At 40.6% G+C, this 21,333-nt stretch overlaps 3 protein-coding genes across 30 annotated transcripts in view; all 3 read left to right on the top strand.

The window, feature by feature from the left end:
• LOC121719407 (NACHT, LRR and PYD domains-containing protein 3-like) overlaps positions 1-21,333 on the top strand; it is an 851,137-nt gene that overhangs the window by 334,773 nt on the left and 495,031 nt on the right. The window lies entirely within an intron of this gene.
• The window catches only part of LOC121719377 (NACHT, LRR and PYD domains-containing protein 12-like), a 732,803-nt gene that overhangs the window by 343,632 nt on the left and 367,838 nt on the right, over positions 1-21,333 (top strand). The window lies entirely within an intron of this gene.
• Positions 3,186-21,333, top strand: part of LOC121719428 (calpain-2 catalytic subunit-like) — a 35,762-nt gene continuing 17,614 nt past the window's right edge. The window contains exons 1-5 of one of the 3 annotated variants that reach the window (XR_006034265.1): positions 3,186-3,649; positions 4,033-4,102; positions 10,127-10,245; positions 10,478-10,611; positions 18,057-18,225. Coding sequence is in view for 2 of the 3 variants with exons in the window: in XM_042105054.1 (XP_041960988.1) it covers positions 3,413-3,649; positions 4,033-4,102; positions 10,127-10,245; positions 10,478-10,611; positions 18,057-18,225 (729 nt within the window). In the remaining variant the exon portion in view is untranslated. The remainder of the gene's footprint in view (positions 3,650-4,032; positions 4,103-10,126; positions 10,246-10,477; positions 10,612-18,056; positions 18,226-21,333) is intronic. The other 2 variants (XM_042105054.1, XM_042105055.1) reach the window with 2 other exon arrangements.

The following is a 21,333-nucleotide window of genomic DNA, read 5'->3' as shown; positions in this document are numbered from 1 at the left end:
AACTAGGTGCCAAACCACTGAGGGCTTTGAAGACAAAAAGTAAAATTTTAAACTTAGGTAACCAGTGCAGCTTAGCCAACACAGGAGTTATATGCTCACGTTTCTTAGAGCCACTTAATAATCTAGCTGCTGCATTGTAGCCCAACACCCCAGCCTGCAGTCTGTACCAGAACACATGTAGCCCAACACCGCACCAGAACACATGTAGCCCAACACCCCAGCCTGCAGTCTGTACCAGAACACATGCAGCCCAACACCGTCCCAGAACACATGTAGCACAACACCCCAGCCTGCAGTCTGTACCAGAGCACATGCAGCCCAACACCGCACCAGAACACATGTAGCCCAACACCCCAGCCTGCAGTCTGTACCAGAACACATGTAGCCCGACACCGCACCAGAACACATGTAGCCCAACACCCCAGCCTGCAGTCTGTACCAGAACACATGTAGCCCAACACCCCAGCCTGCAGTCTGTACCAGAACACATGTAGCCCAACACCCCAGCCTGCAGTCTGTACCAGAACACATGTTCTCACGGTTGTTCAGTTTTCCTTGACAGGCCCGTTTGTGTGTGTTAGAGACCATAGTTACTTTTTTTTCATTATATTTTTCACTATTTTATAATTTGCAATTGTAGTTTCTACCAGTGTACAAAACAGAAAAAGTTGGGATGTTGTGTAAAATTTGAATAAAAACAGAATGTAATAATCTGCAAATCTCTTAAACTCATATTTAGTTGCAAAAAGGACACAGACAACATATCAAATGTTGAAAATGACAAATTTGACTATTTCATGGAAGATATGTTAGTTTTGAATTTGATACCAGCAACATGTTTCAAAAAAAGTAACAAAATGCTGGAAAAGTTGTGTAATGATAAAGAAAACACAATCAAGAATGTTTCACAACTAATTAGTGAACTGGCAACACGATTGGGTATGAAAAAGAGCATCACAGAGAGGCAGGGTCTCTTAGAAGTAAAGATATAGGGCTATTCATCACTTTGTGTAAACCTGTGTGACAAATGATAAAACAATGGCATGTTAATGCTTCTTAACATGAAATTGTGACATATTTAGGGAGTTCATCATCTACAAGACATATTAAAACATTCAAAGAATCCAGAGAAATCTTTGCAAACAGGGGAAGCTGAAAAAAAAATTGGATGGCCATGGTCTTTTGGACCTCAGATGGCACTGCATCAACACCAGACCTGTTTCCAGACCTGTCATTGTATGGGCTCAGGACAACCTCTGATAACCATTGTCTATGTGCCCAGTTTGATAATCAATTCAAAACCTGCAGCCAAATTGTAACAGCTAAAATTTAGCTAAAAAGGTCCTGTCTGTGGTTATACCAATCAAAGTTTGCCATTCTTTTTGGAAATCATGGACTCATCTGGGCTAAAGAGAAGAGGGCCTCTCCTCTTGTGTCCAACCTATCCAACCTATCCAACTTGTTTTAGTGCTCAGTTCAAAACCCAACATCTATGACGGTGTGGAGGAGCAATGATGCGTACAACATGGGCATCTTGCGCATTTGGCAAAGCACAATCAATTCTGAATGATGTATACAGATTTTGAGCAACATATACTGCCATCCAGACAATGTTTTTTCCAGGGACGACCTTAAATATTTCAGGAAAACAATGGCAAAATGAATTCTGCACATATTTAAATAGCATTTCTCCATAGAGGAAGAGTCCATGTGCTAAGATGGCTTGTCTGCAGTCCAGATTTGTCAAATTAGGTGCATAATGGAATGAAAAACATGACTAAGAATACCCCATACTGTTAAGAAACTGAAATATTATGGGGATTAATGGGACAAAATGTCATTCTCAAAACTGTAGCAAATGGTCTCCTCAGTTCATAAACATTTACAGAATTGTGTTAAATGAAGAGGTGAAGCAGCACAGTGGTAAACATGCTCCCGTCCCAACTTTTTTTGAAACATGTTGCTGGCATCAAATTCAAAATTAACATACTGTATACTTTCCATGAAATAGTCCACATTTTCATTTTCAACATTTGACATGTTGTCTACTGTATGTCCTTTTTGCTGCTAAATATGGGTTTACAAGACTTGTATATTATGACATTCTGTTTTTATTTGCATTTTACACAACGTCCCAACTTTTTCTGTTTTGGGGTTGAATAATTTGCATGGTGAAACTCGCATATACTTGTTTACAATATCAAGATTCACTATTATGTACTTGTGTATGTAGAAATGCGTTGGCAAATGTGTTGTTTTTTTTGTTTGTCAAAATTATTTCAAACAGCTCAGGCCATTACTGCACACTGTGTCTGAATGATATTTTGCAACATAAATATATATATATATATATATATATATATATATATATATAAAGTATCCAGAGTGTGTGTGTGTGTGTGTGTGTGTGTGTGTGTGTGTGTGTGTGTGTGTGAGAGCAAGAGAGAGAGGTGTATAGGGCAAGGTCAAAGGCCAAACTGGTGTGAAGTAACATTATTTGTCCACAAGGTGGAGCTGAACTTCAAAAGGATGTTTCAGATGCTCAGTCTGAGAAACCTTTACAGTAATGCCACTATAGTAGTAACTTTTCATTTCTTTACTTTTTTTAAATTTGTCTCTACCATCTGTTACATTTTGTTAGTATATTAGTAGAGATGTGTTCATGAACTTCACATTAGAAATAAAGTAATTTAGGACAATTTGGCTTGTTTGCATTGGCCTAAATAAAATCATATTTGGAGAGAGAGATAGCTAGTGTACGTGTCTGAATAGCGCATTAGTTTAATGAGTTTATTGTTATTATTGATATTGATTATTCATTTAGTATGGCTATCAGCTAAGTAACTTTTAGCCTGCTACAGTGTTCAGTAGGCTTTGTGCCTTTTCTTTCACATCACATGATGGTTGTGTTAACTGTTTTGACACAAAAACACCATTTAAAAAAAGTTGGAAGTGTTTGGCATGGATGATATGCTTTTGCAAGATATAGACTTTTTTTCAGGAGTGGTGTAAGGTTTTGTGATTAATGTGTAGAGTTTTGCAAAAGATCGCCAGTAGTTGTTGCAAAAGTGACACCAGGCCTATAATAAAAAAAACACACTGCAGGCTACAGAACTGAACTGACTCCAGAACAGAAATGACCTATTGCACTCCGACGACGTCAGGGCCAGGGATTGGGCGGCCCATTTACTGTAAACTACCATACAGAGGCCACTAGTCCAATCCAATCATTTGAGTCCTGCTTCAAATAAAATAAATATTTAAAAAAATCTGTATCGCAACGCAGACCCCTGCCCATTCAAAGGATTTCTGTGCGGAAGTTTAATCATGCGTGGGGCGCTCAGCACCTCTGCCTAAAAACTCTCTGTCCTCAGGTAGGCTTGAATCTGTTCGCTTGCTATTGCTGTTGAACATGTCAGGTATCGCGTCTAAACTGCAGCACAACCGGACCAAGGCGGAAGGTTTCGGATCGAACAGCCATGCTGTTCCGTACTTGGATCAGGACTACGAGGCGCTGAAACGGCAGTGCCTGGAAAGCGGCACTCTCTTCGAAGATTACATGTTCGGCGCGACCGTATCCTCGCTGGGCTTCGATGAACTCGGACCTGACTCCTACAAAATTGAAGGCGTTGAGTGGAAGAGACCAGCGGTAGGCTCACTAAACATAACAATGTTTTAAATGCATTTGAATTAGGCTATGTTGCTGTGAAACCAATGTGAACCGTATAGGCTACGTTCAAGGTTAGGCTACTTTGGAATATTGAAAATCAGTTTCTTTGAGCTGTCTAATTCATTTGCGTAAATTTAGGCAGCAGGCACAACTGAAATAGGAATAATCAGCGTGAGTGCTGGTTGTTTTATATAGGCTATAGACCATAGATTATCCTAAACACACACATACATTTCTGCACACCCTTGTGTTTACTCAATTCAAGATTTGTTATACATTCAAATATTTTTTTTTGGTCAGATAGGCTACACTTAAGGAGGTGTGTGTGTGTGTGTGTGTGTGTACATGCGTGTGTGTTACAGGAACTGACTGCCAGTCCACAGTTTATAGTTGAAGGAGCAACAAGAACAGACATCTGTCAAGGATCTCTTGGTAAGACACACACACACAAAGTCAAAAAGTCAAAGTCAAAGTCAGCTTTATTGTCAATTTCTTCACATGTTCCAGACATACAAAGAGATCGAAATTACGTTTCTCACTATCCCACGGTGAAGACAAGACATATTTTACCAATTTAGGTCCACAGACAAACATAACATTCAAGTAAACAAAAAAGTAAATAAAAAAGTAAGTAAATAAGTAAATAAGAGGGCACATATAATAATGAAAAAATAAGAGCAGCAAAATGTGGTTGAAATTGTGCATAGACAGTCAATAAAAATACTAGTGCAAATACAGGCCAATAAAAGGCTTGGGTAGTTCTGTTTGACCTAAGTAAGAAGAAAGTGGCATAGTGGTGCAAGTTATGTAAGAGCAGCAGAAGTGTTGTGTTTTCAGGACAACAACACCAGTTGTAAAGTGTACAAGTGTGCAAGTGTGCAAGTGTGCAAGTGGAGTAGTGCAGGTGGCCATTTTGGGTCCAATGTCCAGGATGTTATGTAGCTGAGGGTGGAGGGGGGAGAGGAGGGAGAGAGTTCAGCATCCTTACGGCTTGGTGTATGAAGCTGTTGGTGAGTCTGGTAGTGCGGGAGCGCAGGCTTCTGTACCTCTTCCCAGAGGGCAGTAGATCAAACAGATTGTGAGCGGGGTGACTTGCATCACTCACAATTTTGGTCGCCTTGCGGGTGAGGTGGGTGGTGTAAATGTCCTTCAGGGAGGGGAGTGAAGCACCAATAATCCTTCCAGCTGTGTTCACTATGCGCTGCAGGGCTTTCCTGTTGTATTCAGTGCAGCTTCCGCCCCACACAGCGATACAGCTGGAGAGGATGCTCTCGATGGTACCTCGGTAGAATGTGGTCATGATGGCTGGTGGAGCACTTGCTCGCCTGAGTTTCCGCAGGAAGTACAGGCGGCGCTGAGCTCTCTTCGCCAGTGATGCAGTGTTGGTGGTCCAGGAGAGGTCTTCACTGATGTGCACCCCCAGGAATTTGGTGCTGCTCGCTCTCTCCACCACAGCACCGTCGATGGTCAGTGGCAGGTGTTGGGTGTGACCTCTCCGGAAGTCAACAACAATCTCTTTGGTCTTGCTGACGTTCAGCAGGAGGTTGTTGTCCCTGCACCACGTGGTCAGATGGTCGACCTCCAACCTGTATTGAGTCTCGTCGCCCTTGGTGATGAGACCCACCAGAGTTGTGTCGTCAGCAAATTTCACTATGTGATTGTTGCTGTAGGTTGCAGTGCAGTCATGCGTCAGCAGGGTGAAGAGCAGCGGACTGAGCACGCAGCCTTGGGGGGCCCCTGTGCTCAGTGTGATGCTGCTTGAGGTATTGTTGCCAACACGTACTACTTGGGGCCTCTGACAGAGGAAGTCCAGTAGCCAGTTGCAGAGGTAGGTACTGAGTCCCAGTTTGTCAAGTTTGCAGATGAGTTGTTGTGGTATTATGGTGTTGAATGCAGAACTGAAGTCTATAAACAGCAATCTCACATATGAGTCTCTTTTTTCCAGGTGGGTGAGGGCTGGGTGGAGGGCAGAGCAGATTGCATCCTCTGTAGACCGCTTGGCTCGGTATGCAAACTGGAAGGGGTCCAGGGTGGGGGGGAGAATGGCTTTGATATGTGACATGACAAGCCGCTCAAAGCACTTCATGATGATGGGTGTCAGTGCCACAGGGCGGTAGTCATTGAAGCAGGATGGAGCAGTTTTCTTCGGCACAGGTATGATGGTGGCAGCTTTGAAACATGATGGGACGATGGCTTGCTTCAGGGAAGTGTTAAAGATGTCTGTGAAGACATCCTTAAGCTCCCCTGCACAGTCCTTCAGCGCACGACCTGGGATGTTGTCTGGACCTGTTGCCTTACGGGTGTTGATAGCAGCAAGTGTCCTCTTCACGCTGTCGGCAGAGAGGCACAGGGGCTGCTCATGTAGAGGGGGATGGGTCTTCTGTGGGCAGGTGCTGTTTTGTGCTTCAAAGCGAGCAAAGAAGCGGTTCACACACACATAGCCTACATACACACACACTTAAAACGTGTAGCCTACTGTATCTGACAAAAAGTATTTGAATTGCCTTACTCATGTCCGTTCCTCAAGCGGGTTGTTCCCTGATGGTTATGGGGAATCTGTCAGGATGTCCTGTACGTGTAAACGCAGACAAGAAACAATATGGAAAGAACATATTTGCATTCCATTGTGGCGAGAGTTATGAGTGAGCAAGTGCATGGAATGACGTTAGGGCCAGAATGAAGACTTCATACAAAATTATGGAAGTTTGTTATTCTTAACATTCGTAACTTACTATCTGCTTAATACTGCTCTCTCTCTCTCTCTCTCTCTTTCTCTTTCTGCCCCCCTCTAAAATTAGAACCTTCTCTTGTGACTATCAGGAATCTCTAACAAGCACGGAAAATTCAATTCCACACAATGAGCCGCAAGATTCATGTTAATTTGTAAACAGAGACCATTGCTCCGCAGGAAGAAAAATGGCCAAGTGAAATAAAATAAATTCATTTTCATAGTGATATAATCACCCATAACAGGATTATGATTATATTCCATGTGAGTGCACTCAAGCTCAGGACACATATTTACATTTATGCTGATGTCGTCTCTGTAAGCTACTAGGTCGCCTGGGTTTGAGAGGATAAGAGATGAGTGTGTTTAGAGTGAGATGTTTTTTAAGCTTTCCGTTATTTCCCACTTTGGAGGTGGGACATTTTCAAGCCCCACCTGACCCCATCACCCCAGAAAAATGGTAACATTGAAATATTATTGTCACATTTTGGTTCCACGTTACATTTGCCATCTCAGTCCTCTGGATCTGATGGTGCTTTATTTTATTTTTTATGTAGGCCTGTTTATGACACTGTTTTGTTTTCAATGTATGATCAGAGAATTCTAATAAGGGGTATGATCTTCCTTGTCAAGAAAGATAGGCAAAAAAAAGACAAATGTCCTCCTGTTCGTGGCGCCCCACCTGTCATGTGTCCATTTTCACACTGGTTTAGAGTGAGATGTTTGAGAGGATAAGAAAAGAGTGAGATGTTTGACAGGACAAGAGAAGAGTGAGATGTTTGAGAGGACAAGAGAAGAGTGAGAGATAGCTGTTATTGCACAGAGTCCTTGTTCGGGTCTAGGAATGTATGAAATCAAAAAGTGATATTTTCCAGACCTACAAAAGTACAGTATGGTAATTTACATAAGGGTGTTGAAAAGACTGGCTAAAGTCAATATTGTGCAATATTTAACACATATCAAGGTCAAAGGTCAAATTACACAATATAGACTTATCTTTAAAAATATAAATATACAGAACTATTATACTTTAATAATAAAAAATACAGAAAAGTACATGACTAAGATAAAACAAAAAATCAGGAAATAAGTTTTGGCAAGACTGGAAAAGTCTGGGATTTTTATTCGGGAATATGGAAAGCATCTTGTTCCAGGAATGTCTTTGAGGCCTTCTCTGCTGTGGTTGTGGCCTCATTGTGACTCCCCCCTCTGAGATAGAGCAAGTGTCACAGTTGTATTTGTTTACAGTTTCCTATCATCACAAAAGAAGAATGTTCCAGAATAAGCTTCAAGTCTTCTGCTGGAACTCTGAAAAGCTATTTTAGAGTTCTGCCAGCCTAGTTGGTTGGAGGAAGCTGGTGGAATCTTTGAAATCCTCTGGGATCTGTGATATAGCAGTGTCAACAATGACCAATTCCAGCATGCAACACTGTGGGAAATATGTCTTCACTGCACCAGCCCAATATTCTGAATAGGCCACCACTCACATGGTTTGTGATTGATATGATTCTTCTAAAGTTAGTGACATAAACCAGCTCAGTGTAATATGGAACACATACGTGCACACACACACACACACACACACACACACACACACACACACACACACACACAGACACACACGCACACATACACACGATCACAGACACACACGCACACATACACACGATCACACACACACACACACACACACACACACACACACACACACACACACATACACACACATGCCCACGATCACACACACACACACTCACACATGCACACATACACACGATCACACACACATGCACACACCCACACTCACACACCCACAAACACATATTTGCACACGCTCTCACACACACACGCACATACACACGATCACACACACACACACACACACACACATACACACACATGCCCACGATCACACACACACACACTCACACATGCACACATACACACGATCACACACACATGCACACACCCACACTCACACACCCACAAACACATATTTGCACACGCTCTCACACACACACGCACACACACACAGACCCCCCCCCCCCCCCCCACATACACACACGTTCAGTTCACACGCTGTTCAGATGGTCACAAGTAAAAGTTTCTTCCAGTGCAGTGTGTCCTGCACTGCCCTGTGTTTCCCCCGGTCTGGTGCTGCTGTTAGAGCAGGAGGACTAATCTGCTCTTTATCTAGGCATTTCAGCCCCCTTCACAGGCCCAATCATCTCCCTGGCACAACAAACAGACGCCTGATTACAGAGCCGCTGCAAGCTAACAGACCGGGGGGGGGGGGAGGGGGGGGTTACTTTTACATTTATATAATCTGTCTTTGTTTACATACAGAGGATCTGACCTTCTCGTTATCGTTTATTTACAAAACTCCCAGCTTGCACCGTTGTGCCCTTGAGCGACACACTTAACCCCAAGTTGCTCTGGGGGTAATGAAATCCCTTGTAATAAAATTGACATATATGTAAGTGAGTAAAAGTAAATAACATTAAATGCTAATCTGCTGTGTGTGAGTGGAAAGGTAACATGAGAGTACGTCCTGGAGTGGTGTAAATAAAGTCAGAGGAAGTAAACACACACAGTAAACAGTGAACAGTGTAAACAGTAAAAAGCTGAGGAGGAGGAATCAGGAAGTGTTCTTGTTTGCTTCTGACGATGGGGAGATTTGATTAAGCAATTTAGACAAGAAAACTATGTGAGTTATTCCAAAGGTCACCCAGTGTGAAGTGAAGCAGAAAGATAAAGTGGGAGTGGGCCTCTCTCTTTGCTCTCTTTTCTCCCACTCCCTCTCTCTTTCTCTCTCTCTCCTTCTCTCTGTCTCTCTCTCTCTCATGTAACTGAGCTTAAAGATTGCTCTGGATGGGAAACTAGACTGGAACTATGCCTGTGCATGTTTGTTCATGCATTGAGGGGTTGTTTTTGCATATTTCTGTGTGAGTGTGCGTGTGTGTGTGTGTGTGTGTGTGTGTGTGTGTGTGTGTGTGTGTGTGTGTGTGTTGCAAGTCAGCGTACAAGGTCAAATGTTAAGTAAATGTAAATGTTTCTCAGTAAGGTCACTAAACTGTTGTTGACTAAAAGCATGTGTGTGAATTAAGTCTAATAACTACAACAACTACAACAACAACAACAACAACAAATTAGTTTTATATATCGCCTTTCTAGAAACTCGAGGTCACTTTACAAGAAGGGGTGGTGTGTGTGCATGTGTGTGTGGGTGTGTGCAGGAGCGCTGGGTGGGATGATGAGGGGATTAGAGGCCAAAGGCCTCAGTGAAAAGGTGTGTTTTGAGGTGTTTTCAGAACAGGCCCACAGCGGCTGTGAGGAGGAAGCTGGTTCCAAAGATTTGGGGCTGGCACACAAAAGGCCCTGTCCCTAAAGTGTTAAGTCTGGTGGGGTATAGCCAGCTGGTCCTTGTTGGATGATCGGAGGGACTGCAGAGGGGTGTAGGGGTGAAGTAGATCAGGAAGGTATTTAGGGGCCAGAGCATGAAGGGACTTGTAGTTGAGAAGCAGAATTTATATTTTATTATATATATTAGTAAAAAGATTAGGTGTTAGACTCCTTTGATATTAAACATGCAACAACAAAAGAGCTACAAATCAAATTAAATCAATCTCTCTCTCTCTCACTTTCCTTCCCTCTCTTTCACTCTTAATCCATCTCTCTCTATCTTTCTCTCTTTATCTATCTCTCTCTTTCTCTCTCTCCCTCTGCAGGTGACTGCTGGTTACTGGCAGCTATCGCCTCTCTCACTCTAAATAAAGAGGTTCTGAATCGAGTGGTACCACACGGACAGAGCTTTGACCACAACTATGCCGGAATATTTCACTTCCAGGTGATTCATTAAACAGTATTTTTTCTGCACTTTTCTCACTGTCCTTCTTGTCTTTCTCTCTTAATTTAGTGTGTCAGTGTATATGTCTGTCTGGATGGGTGTCCTGAGTTTCTATGTATTATATGAATATATGAACATGAAATTTAGTATTTTTCAGGTGTCATGATGTGTATCATACAGAAACAGTCATAATTATAAACAAATAATAACAATTAAGCATTTCTGTCATCAGATCTGGCAGTATGGTGAGTGGGTGGATGTTGTCATTGACGACCGGTTGCCTGTGAGGGATGGAAAGCTGCTGTTTGTGCACTCAGCAGAGGGCTCAGAGTTCTGGAGTGCCCTACTGGAGAAGGCCTATGCCAAGTAAGGATCTTTATGACATCACAATCACTCTGTGTTCTGTTTTAATAGTGAATGGCTGGACAAAGCATAAGCCTTTATGACATCACAATTACTTTGTGTTCTATTCTAATGAAAAAGGGTAGAATATATTTTGGAGGGTCTGAACAAACATTGAGTGGTCGTATGTTTGGTCCCTCCCACATAGACTCAATCATGAAGAACACCCAGGCCAATTGAGAGTCATTATGACAGGCCAATTATGATGTGTTCTATCCTAATTGTTAAGCTACTGCCTTTATGATATCATTAATTACAGTGCATGAAAATGCACTGTACTGTTCTTCCTAGGCAAAAACGTATTTTTCTTATTATTATTATTCCGCTTACCAATTTTTCCATACGCAATTTCTCTTGAACAGTTTAACTTAGAAACTTCATTCAAACTTTGTAACGTAGGTCTTCAAACGTATCAGGTTGCTATGTCTTTTCAACTTTTATACTTTTTAAACTATTAAAGAAAAACGTTTTAAAAATCCCCATAGACTTAACATTGCCTATTGTGACATCATAATACGGCCATTAAGCAATTAGAATCCTATGCCAGGTGTTCAGGCCACCTGCAGCCTAATGCTTTAAGCATACAATCTGGGTCAATTAAGACTACACATCCTATTCAACTGTTTCCTCTGCCCAAAACTGTTTCAAAATAAAGTCCTCACTACAATAATCCACTGTTAAACAATTTAACCCATTAAACTACTGAACTTTTTACATTCAACTTTTAAAGGGTCTACTTTTAAACAATCATTAAACTACCTATCTATTAAACTAGCTGTCTATCAACAACTTTTAAACTATACATTCAACTTTTAAACGGTCTACTTTTAAACTACCATTAAACTAGCTGTCTATCAACAATATTTAAACTATCTACATTCAATGGTCTACTTTTAAACTATCAACTTTTATTAAGCTATGCAACCACCATGTCTATCCTAGCATCACCGTAGTAACCATCTCTGTATTATCTGTTTTAACTATACATGATATTTTACATCACAACTTTTGCATTTTCATGCACTGGTAATTCCTTGGAATTGCATTTCTAGTTACATGGTGTTCTTTTTCTAATGGAGTAAGCTTATAACATTATTTTGGTCTGATTTAATGGTGGAGGCCTATGCCATAAAATCCCCCCAAAAAATAAGAATTATGGACACATGTGTCATTGTTCTATGTACAAAACACAGGCCTATTCCCAATAATAAACAAAAAAAAATATTCTAGTCTCTTAGTGTTCACACAGTGATGACTCTCAGGCATGTGGACGACGGCGTCACAAACAAAGTGCTTCAGTTCTTCCGAGGCCAGATGTGGTTTTGATGATTTACATCATTTATCATGTGTGCGGCTTATGACATTGTCGTGTTATCATGGGGTCTCGAGCCAGATTCTCCAGTTCCTGAATCTTACTGTAGAAAGAGGATGTTTTGAGTATTGTGTAATGGGGGGGGGAGGGTCAGTAAGGCGTGAGTTCATCCTTTGTTTTGGGGTGATAGGAGTGGGCGTTATAGGAATGGTAGCTCCAAACTCCAGATGATGGGGCTGGAGGCTGGGCTGGAAGGAATGTGGAGGCTGGAGAATGAGATCACAATGTCCTGGAGAAAATGAGCTATCAATCACAAAATAATCACATAAACATATTTAAAATGAGCTAATCAATCACAAAATAATCACATAAGCAACACATAATAGCCAAAAACGATCACAAAATGCATTTCATATTTTAATAATGCCATATTATCCACACAGAAACATACACAGACACACACTAATTGTTTCATTGTGCTAATAGGATGTTATTGTTGGCTGAATAGTTGTTAATCAGGCCTTGACCCTTGACCTCTCTGCTTCATGTGCGTGGCTTTTGACAGCCAGGAAACTCATTATCCGGGAAGAGAATTTCCACTGAAGTCACCGTCTCTATGATGTCGGTTGATTGTATTTAAGTATATATACTTTTTGATCCCGTGAGGGAAATTTTTGAAAAATTTGATGGCTTTGCATGTGTATAAGGAATTATTAATACTAATTATTATATAATAATTATTAATACAATTAAATAAATCAAATCAAACTACAGTAAGCTATTAATCAAATGTCTATCAACCAAAGAACTTTCCACCCTGAACATGGGCAAAATGCCCCATTGACATCAATATGTTTTATATAGAGTTACCACAGTGCCACCTGTGGTTGTATAGAGTACCCTGTGGTAGCTCTATACAAAACATATTGATCTCAATGGTGCATTTTGCCTACATTCAGGGTGGAAAGTAAAAAAGAAAGATTTGCATAAGACAAGTCAAATTGGTGTTTTTTTAAAAAGAAGGGATAATGGAAAATAAAGAAAAATATATTTAAAAAAATCTTTGCATATTCCCACAAGGTGTTTGGGTGCTCTGAAAATGAGATCCAAAATGATTTTTCAGACTTGTAAGGTCTGCTGTTCAGACCCTGAAGGAATTTATTTTCTGTTCATTGTTTTTTGTTTTGTCATTGTTGTGAGAGTGTTTCTACTTATCTCAGTAAGGAAAATAAATCAAGAGCCTATGTTGAGTACAAATATGTCTTCTGAAGGCCTAAACAGAGCCCAGCCAAAAACTCCAATACATTTTTTATCAACTTTTGAGGGACAGCTATGACCATGAAGGATCATCCAGACCAAACGTGACGATTTTGCTACATATTATTCCTATTTATGTACCAGCATGCAAAATGTGAGCCTCCTACATGGTTTAGTTCTTGCGCTGTGGGCTTGTGAACTTTGACAAAAAAAAGAGGCCGAACAAAATCGACACGCCCTCCCCCTGTAAAACTGGCTGTATCTTGGAAAGTATTGATCTTACATAAGAGTAATTTTACAGTGTGTCTCCTGGGTAACATAGGTACACCTGGTATTTTTTTCAGAATTTTTGAGACCTAAGTGTGTGGGCCCTGGTTGAATTGACGTGGAATGACCCATTGGCAACTCTGGCCACATTAATTTGAGCCCAAATTATAACATCATCACAAATGACTTCCCTGCCTCAATCCTCTATGTTACTTGCAGATTTACTGTCTAATATTATGACCACTAGAACTATAGTTAATCTTAGCTAGTTTAGGCTGTTAAACATGGGAAATGAAGCTAACTTTAGCTAATCTCTCCAGAAAGACACTCATGCAGAGAAACGTGTTCACTATCTTTCAGTGCTTCTTTAAGATTTGATTTGATTTGATTTCCGCTAATACATTATTTTCATTAATGTTACCTAACGTTACAGTAACGTTAGCAGCTACATGAATAATGTTTCACTATGGCTAGCTAGCTTTTGCTAGGCAAAGAGTTGAGCAACGTTAATTAGCCTAGCTTCTAACTTTACCTAAGTTAACCCATGACTATTCAGCAATTGACATTATTTTACATTCATATCATTTTGGGTTCTTCAAGAAAATGTGAATTGGTTATAACGTGTTAATATCATTAATACTAGTGCATGCCAAGTTACAATTCCCATCCTAACAGCTAAGTTAACATTACAAATGATGACCTTCAACAATAACGTTAACAACAATCCTTAATAATGTTAGTAACCAAGGGCGTAGGTTTGGTCTCAGCTTTGGTGGGGACACATCCTCAACTCCTGTTGTCACAATACCAACATTAGTGTTTCAATACCAATACTAAGTGAAGAATCTCAATTTCGATACTTTTCGATTTTTTAAAACTTGATTTGGTTTGTGTGATTTGTGAGATCATTCACATCAGTGGCAATCATAGAATTTGATTGACCCTCCACACACACAAACACACACACACACACAAACACAGACATACATAGAAAGTGATGGTTGTCATCAGTGTTGGGCAAGTTACTTCAAAATCGTATTATGTATTACTCATTACTGTCATTTCAAAGTAATTTGTTACATTATAATATGTATCTGAACTGTAAGGCATTACACTACTATTGTATTACTTTTGAGTTACTTTCACCAAAATATCTATAAATATGAATTTGGAATTCTAAATGCAGTTTATTATGCGCAATGCAGCTCATTGCACTTCTAATGGAGGGTGATGTGGTATAACATAATGACTGAGCTAGGCTTAAGGCTAACAACAGTAGAATGCAATAGGCACAGTGATGGCTCATGATGCAATACAAGGAACAATCATAGCCAGAATTTTGTTAAAAGCAGGCCAAAGGTGAAAGTCTGGTCAATTGTGATAGAAATGCTGTAACTTTAGGCTTACTCATTAAAATTAACAGAGAGCCCACTACCTGTATATTGCAACCCAAAACTTAGACATGTCAAGATTTCTGAAACATGTAATATGTATTTCAAATACAAAATAGTATTTTGTCATTTTTATTTTATTGGGTTGAAGGAAATGGCTCTGTATTATGTATCAAAATACTTTATTGGTGTGTATCTTTGTATTTTAAAAATACTGCAAAATACTATATGTGAAAAACACTAAAAAAAAGTAGATACTACACACAGGTGTAATGAATAATTGGTAATTAGGCAACAATGGTTAATGTTTATTGCAATCAGCTAATGTGAGAACAGCTGTGTTCAACGACATTCACAGCTTTTCAGTGACGGCCTTTGCTGAAGCATCAGCTCTGGTCTGAAGTATAAGTATAAGTATAAATACTCTTTTGATCCCGTGAGGGAAATTTGGTCTCTGCATTTATCCCAATCTGTGAATTAGTGAAACACACTCAGCACACAGTGAACACACAGTGAGGTACCCACTAATCACGGCGCAGTGAGCTGCCTGCAACAACAGCGGCGCTCAGGGAGCAGTGAGGGGTTAGGTGCCTTCAGCCGTGCCTACTGATCGGGGTTTGAACCGGCAACCCGCCGGTCACAAGTCCGAAGCGCTAACCAGTAGGCCACGGCTGCCCTGAAGCACTGGTGTGAAGTCGTACGCAAGTAAAGATGAGCAAGGTTACCTATGCAAGTTCACATAAGGACACCGACAAAGGCAACAATGTCTTTTTGTATCCAAGCCAATTAACAGAAAAAATGTCAGATATCTCAATGAACCACAATGACATCAATAGATGGTAAGGTGTTGAGTGTGTTTGAATTCCCTTACTTGTAGCATCCTTTTCTGCATTGCACAGTGGGGAGAAGTTCATCTTTTTAACATAACAATTCTATTTCCTTATTAGCTGCATACTTGAGGTTGGAGATATTAAGGCAAGTCAAGTTTCTCACATACTGGAAGTTCAAGATATACAGCCATATGAGTTTCTTATTCAGTTCTACACTGGACTTGAATTACGAAATTCGGCACAGATACACAATTATGATTTTGGCCTATTGATTATAATGTGGTTAATTGTAAGTATAAGTATATTTTAATCTCTGCATTTAAGAAAATATAATCTCTGCATTTATCCCAATCTGTGAATTAGTGAAACACTCAGCACACAGTGAGGTGAAGCACACACTAATCCCGGCGCAGTGAGCTGCCTGCAACAACAGCAGCGCTCGGGTAGCAATGAGGGGTCGGGGTTCGAAACGGCAACCCTCCGGTTACAAGTCCGAAACGCTAACCAGTAGGCCACGGCTGCCGAATTGAAAGCTCTGTCAGTCGTTTTGGATAAGCATCAGCTAGATGTAAAATTATGGAATTACTAAATGGAAATGGAAATTCTTGAATTATTCTTAATTCTAAACACACTACATGAACTTGCATACGGTATATCCAAAATGGCATGACAGGGGCCAAATTGTATTGTTTTTTACTGTATAGTTTATAGGCTCAATGTTTGGGATAAAAAAAAGCTTTTTTGCAGTGCTTTCATACTTCCTTGAAAAAAGTATTTTGAGTATTTTCTAAATTCAAAAATACAGTATTTTATTTCGATACATTAAAAATGAGGGTAGGCCTATTAGGTATTTTATTTTGAAATACATTCTGATGTATTTTTGCCCATCCCTGCCTGTTCCCAGCATTAGCACAACACTTTGCGATGGTTAGCATGTCACCTGTGACGATATATGATTATGACATTTAGATTAAAAAAAGCAATAATTGCATGAAATACAGCTTGTTCAGGAGTCTCAAAGCGTCCGAGTCTGAAGTCTTTTGAGTGGAGTCGCAAGTCATGTCTGAAGTCATTGTTTTTGCGACCTCATTGTTTTAGGCTAGTGAAAAATAGTTTTCGCAAGTGCAAGGATATGTTGATTCAATTAATCATGTTTGCTATGTCATTAGATAAAATAAATGTTCAAAAAAACTAACAAGTCAAAGAAAAGCTTTATGGGATGAGATCATAGAAGAAATATCTGGTGTTTTTTTTTTAATTTCTATGGAAATGCACTTAGTTTATCTTTTATTTCTTTGCATTGTGCAGGCTACAATCACAAATACACTGCAAGATTGGCAGCCTAGTGGCTTCTTTTCTCTGCTATAGCCTATGCGACTCTCCGTATGGCACACCCATATTCAGCATGACTCTTAACTTTGGTTGAAAGATTGCAGAAGCTAGGTTTAGCTGTGACAATATCCTGGGTAATCCTAACAGCTAATGTTATTTTACACAGTAGGCTAAAATCTGAATTTGAAAGCCTGGTTACTAGTCGCCAGTTTGTATGGCTAGTTTGCCTACTTAGATTGTGCATAATGAAAAAGCTTTGTATGTCCCCTTTCTTCTTCTTGGGTGGCATAGCTGATCTACAAACCACAAAAAGGGGCAAACATGTACATGCTGAAGGGCAAAGGGAATATCACAATGCAGATAACCCTGACGTTTCTTGTTTTGTCGTGCTGGCTGTCGGAATGATCAGCAGTACAAATAAGTTCGCTAAAATATTGGTGGGGACAATTTTGTCATCTTAAAATTTTGATTAGAACTAGTCCTTAGCGTCCCGCCCTAAATCTACGCCCATGTTAGTAACATTACAATATAATTAGACTATGTTAATTATAGGCCTATGAAATGATGTTGACATGGATGTGATAGACATGAATTTACTTACTTGAAACAGGGAAGGAGATGGAGAAAATGTTGACACGTCTGTCCCTCGGTGTCAGTCATTCAAAAGATGGTGGAATCAGAGATTTTTTTTTAGATTTTTATGGAGACCTAACGGTCGAGCCTCGATTTTGTGTAACCCAATGCATTGGGTTTCTATTTCTAACCCAACGCTGGGTCAAATCTACCCAAAACATCATCCAGATGCCTTCACCCAGCATTTGGGTCACCGAAACAACCCAGCAGTTTTTAGAGTGTGTGTGTCAAAATCACATGGAGGTCTAATTTGAATGACAGTTGGCTGAACCAATGAGACAACATCATTAACATTACAATTAATGTAATGCTAGAACTATACAAATTCATACTTCATACTCTGTGTGTGTGTGTGTGTGTGTGTGTGTGTGTGTGTGTGCCCTGTAGAGTAAACGGCTGCTATGAGGTGTTGTCTGGAGGCTCTCCCACTGAGGGCTTTGAGGACTTCACCGGGGGCATCGCTGAGCGCTTCAAACTCAACTCCCCACAGCCCAACCTCTACAGCATCATCCAGAAAGCCCTAGACAGAGGATCGCTGCTGGGCTGTTCCATCAACGTGAGCACCCACAGCACCGACAAACACAGGACAGCAGGCACAGAACCGGCCCTGATAGTACTGAATCGGTCCTGATATGTTACAGAATTAGTCCTGATATGGACCTGATATAGTACTGAAGTGGTCCTGATATGGTACTGATATACTGATACAGTTCTGATATGGTTCTGATATGGCCCTGACTTGGTCCTGATATGGTACTAAATTGGTCCTGAATTGGTTCTGATGCTGAATTGGTTCTGATGTAGTTCTGACATGGTTCTGATATAGATCTGAAATGGTACTAACATGATCCGCAATGATCAAACATAGCCCGAATACAGATGTGGCCCTTATATTGTTTTGGAGATTGATAGTAAGTAAAGTAAGGAATTCCATTTTTTTCGACTTGAAAATGAGACCTACACAATTCGTATAGATCAGATGAGTTTTTTTATGGGGGTGGGGGGGGGGGGGTCTGTGAGTGAGAGGTAGACTATATGTGTATATACTGACAATGACGACGGGTTTTGTGCTTCACATCTTTCCGAATATCCTGTAGTGTAGGCCTATTCCATTTATTTCATTGAAAGTGAAAGTAGACGGGACGCGTTGATCAGCTGTGTTCTGAATAATGCTTGTTTCAAGTTCAGTGTGTGTGGCAAACTAGTTTCTCAGCAGAAATGAAACTGTACAGGTCAACAAATTGATTTAAAGACATTATGTATAAAGTTTTTTTTTTTTTTCTCGTTTTGGCTTTGCATCGCTGTCAGGATTTTCCGATAATGAATCTTGTGATGCTGATATTTTAATTTCTGCGCATGTAAGCTGTGCTTGAAGTTAACTGTGACAGACTAGCTTAACCTTACAGGTTTTCATAGTTTTAACCTCAAAGCCTGTCTAACTTAGGTCTAGTACATTATTTAGTTTACCTTGTCATTTACGTGTTTGTCCAGCCTCCGTGACCCTTGCACCCCTTGTCTAAAACATATTTCAGGATGCCATCTCACCATGAGAACACGTAACGTTATAGTGACGGAGCTAAGAGATCAAAGCTTTGGCATAGGCCTACTTAGTAAACGTCTTGCACATAATATTGAGCTGAACATTTAGTGGAAATAGCCTACTGTAGCATTGTGCTGCTGATAGATAAACAGTAGCTTATGCTATTTACAAAGACAAATAGAAACCGACTGTATTGCTCCCAAATTATGAGAATTTGAGCTGCAATTTGCCTTGCCTCTCGACTTCACCTGTCAACCAAGGGCGTCAGTTTGTTTTTAGAAGTGGTGGGGACAATAACCATAAGCTTGAGTGTGTTTTGAAAAGTGCGGGGTAGGCTACCCTTATGTAAGCTATTCATCCATTCAACGCTGCATTACAATATGCTCAACAGTAGTGTTGCGCCGGGTAAGATTTTTTACCATCCGCACCCACCCGACCCGTCAGGAGAGTCAATCTGCACCCACTCGACCCTCAATATGCACTGATTAACTACCCGAACCTGACCCGACCCGACAAAAAAAAAACAATGAGACGTCTTTTTGCTGCAACGTGTGTCTGAAAACGAGGTGAAAATTTGCAGGCCTGCTGATCTGTTCACATGATGCGGAATTTTGGGGAGGCAGCATCAGCTATTAATGTGACGTGCAACAGGGACGTGCCTAGGCGTAGGCCTTATTATGCGTGGGCCTTCAGATGCAGCAGGTGTGTGATTTACAAAACCATGGCGGGAGAACCGACTGCACTTTGGTTAGCTTGCATTTGCTTTGCTGTTGCTTAGAATGTTAGATTCTTGCGATAGATGTCTTCAGACAATAAAAAGTAATTTGGAATTGAAGAGTAGAGTTGCCCCCTGCGTTGGCCGTGATTCCCCTTTGAAAATCAGAGGTTCACAGGCTACTGTGGCCTTGGTCAGTGGCGCCGCCAGCCCTAATCCTGTAGCCTACGCACTGTGCGTACAATTCATTCATGAAATCATTCAACAATAAAAATAGCTTGTGTACTGTCTTAATTAAAACATGCTTCACACATAAATGATAGCCTAGGGCAAAGAGAATTGACATCTCAACATAAGGATAGGCCTACATTAGAAGATGATGGTTGGTGTAAACTTTGTCACACGACGTGATAAGCAGTTCTGGCGCTTAAAAACGCAACGTTCCATTCAGTCATAAATCATTCAAGCGTAGGCCTAGTGCTCGTCATGAAAAGAAAACAGCAGCTTAATATTTTTCAGGTGTTTAACAGTAGGCCTAGGCGCACTGTATCAGTTATGCCGTAGGCAGTGAGATTATTAGGCATTGCATCCTGTCACTCTGTTTGGAACATCGCAGTTCGGGTTGATAAGATTCAGTTAATGCGAGTATGGGTCGTCTCAAAGTTTGGGACAACCAAACAGCAGAGTAGGCAAAGCAAATCCTACTTGTTAGGTTACCAATAGCTGTCTTTTCTCTAGGCCTAGGCCTATCGGAAATCGCGACATAAGCTCATTGGTTTCTTTTTTTCTTTTCTTTCTTGTTCGCGTGTTGGGTAGTGAAGCGATGCATTTAAATCAATGTACATCAGAGCCGATATGGCCAGCCCTGATCTGCTGCTCTGTAAGGTAGCCTATTTCGGTCCCACCCAAATTTGCTGAACTACTTGCGGAGTAGCCTATTCATCACAGACATCACATGTATCACACGAACGAGCTTTTTCTCAGCTTTTAAACGATGTTGGTGGTTAGTTGTTGTGGTAAACGGTTCGCGAGAAAAGTAGCCTAACTTTAATTTAATCATAGCCTATTTTCTGCACCCGTCTCCCTAACCATTCATCTTGGCTTCGCGAACTTTCCCTCAACCCATGACAAACCATATATCAGAATAAACAGCAGACCTTACCGAACACAAAGGTGTAATTTTAATTAAAGTTTAAAGCACTCCCCTGTACAGTTAGCCATTCCAGAGTAGGCCTAATCCGGTTTTAAGTTTGCAGCAATGTCTATATGCATGTCTCCAACTTTGGGGTTCACAATGTGTTTAAATTGTTCAATAGGCCTACATGATTATATAACAGGCCAAATACAAAATAAATGTTACAAATATCGCCTAGATAGCCTATCTGTAAACATTACAATCAGAGGATAGG

The sequence above is a fragment of the Alosa sapidissima genome, chromosome 9 (genome assembly GCF_018492685.1).
Source record: "Alosa sapidissima isolate fAloSap1 chromosome 9, fAloSap1.pri, whole genome shotgun sequence".
NCBI lineage: Eukaryota > Metazoa > Chordata > Actinopteri > Clupeiformes > Clupeidae > Alosa > Alosa sapidissima.
This window is presented reverse-complemented; position numbering and strand designations above follow the sequence as displayed.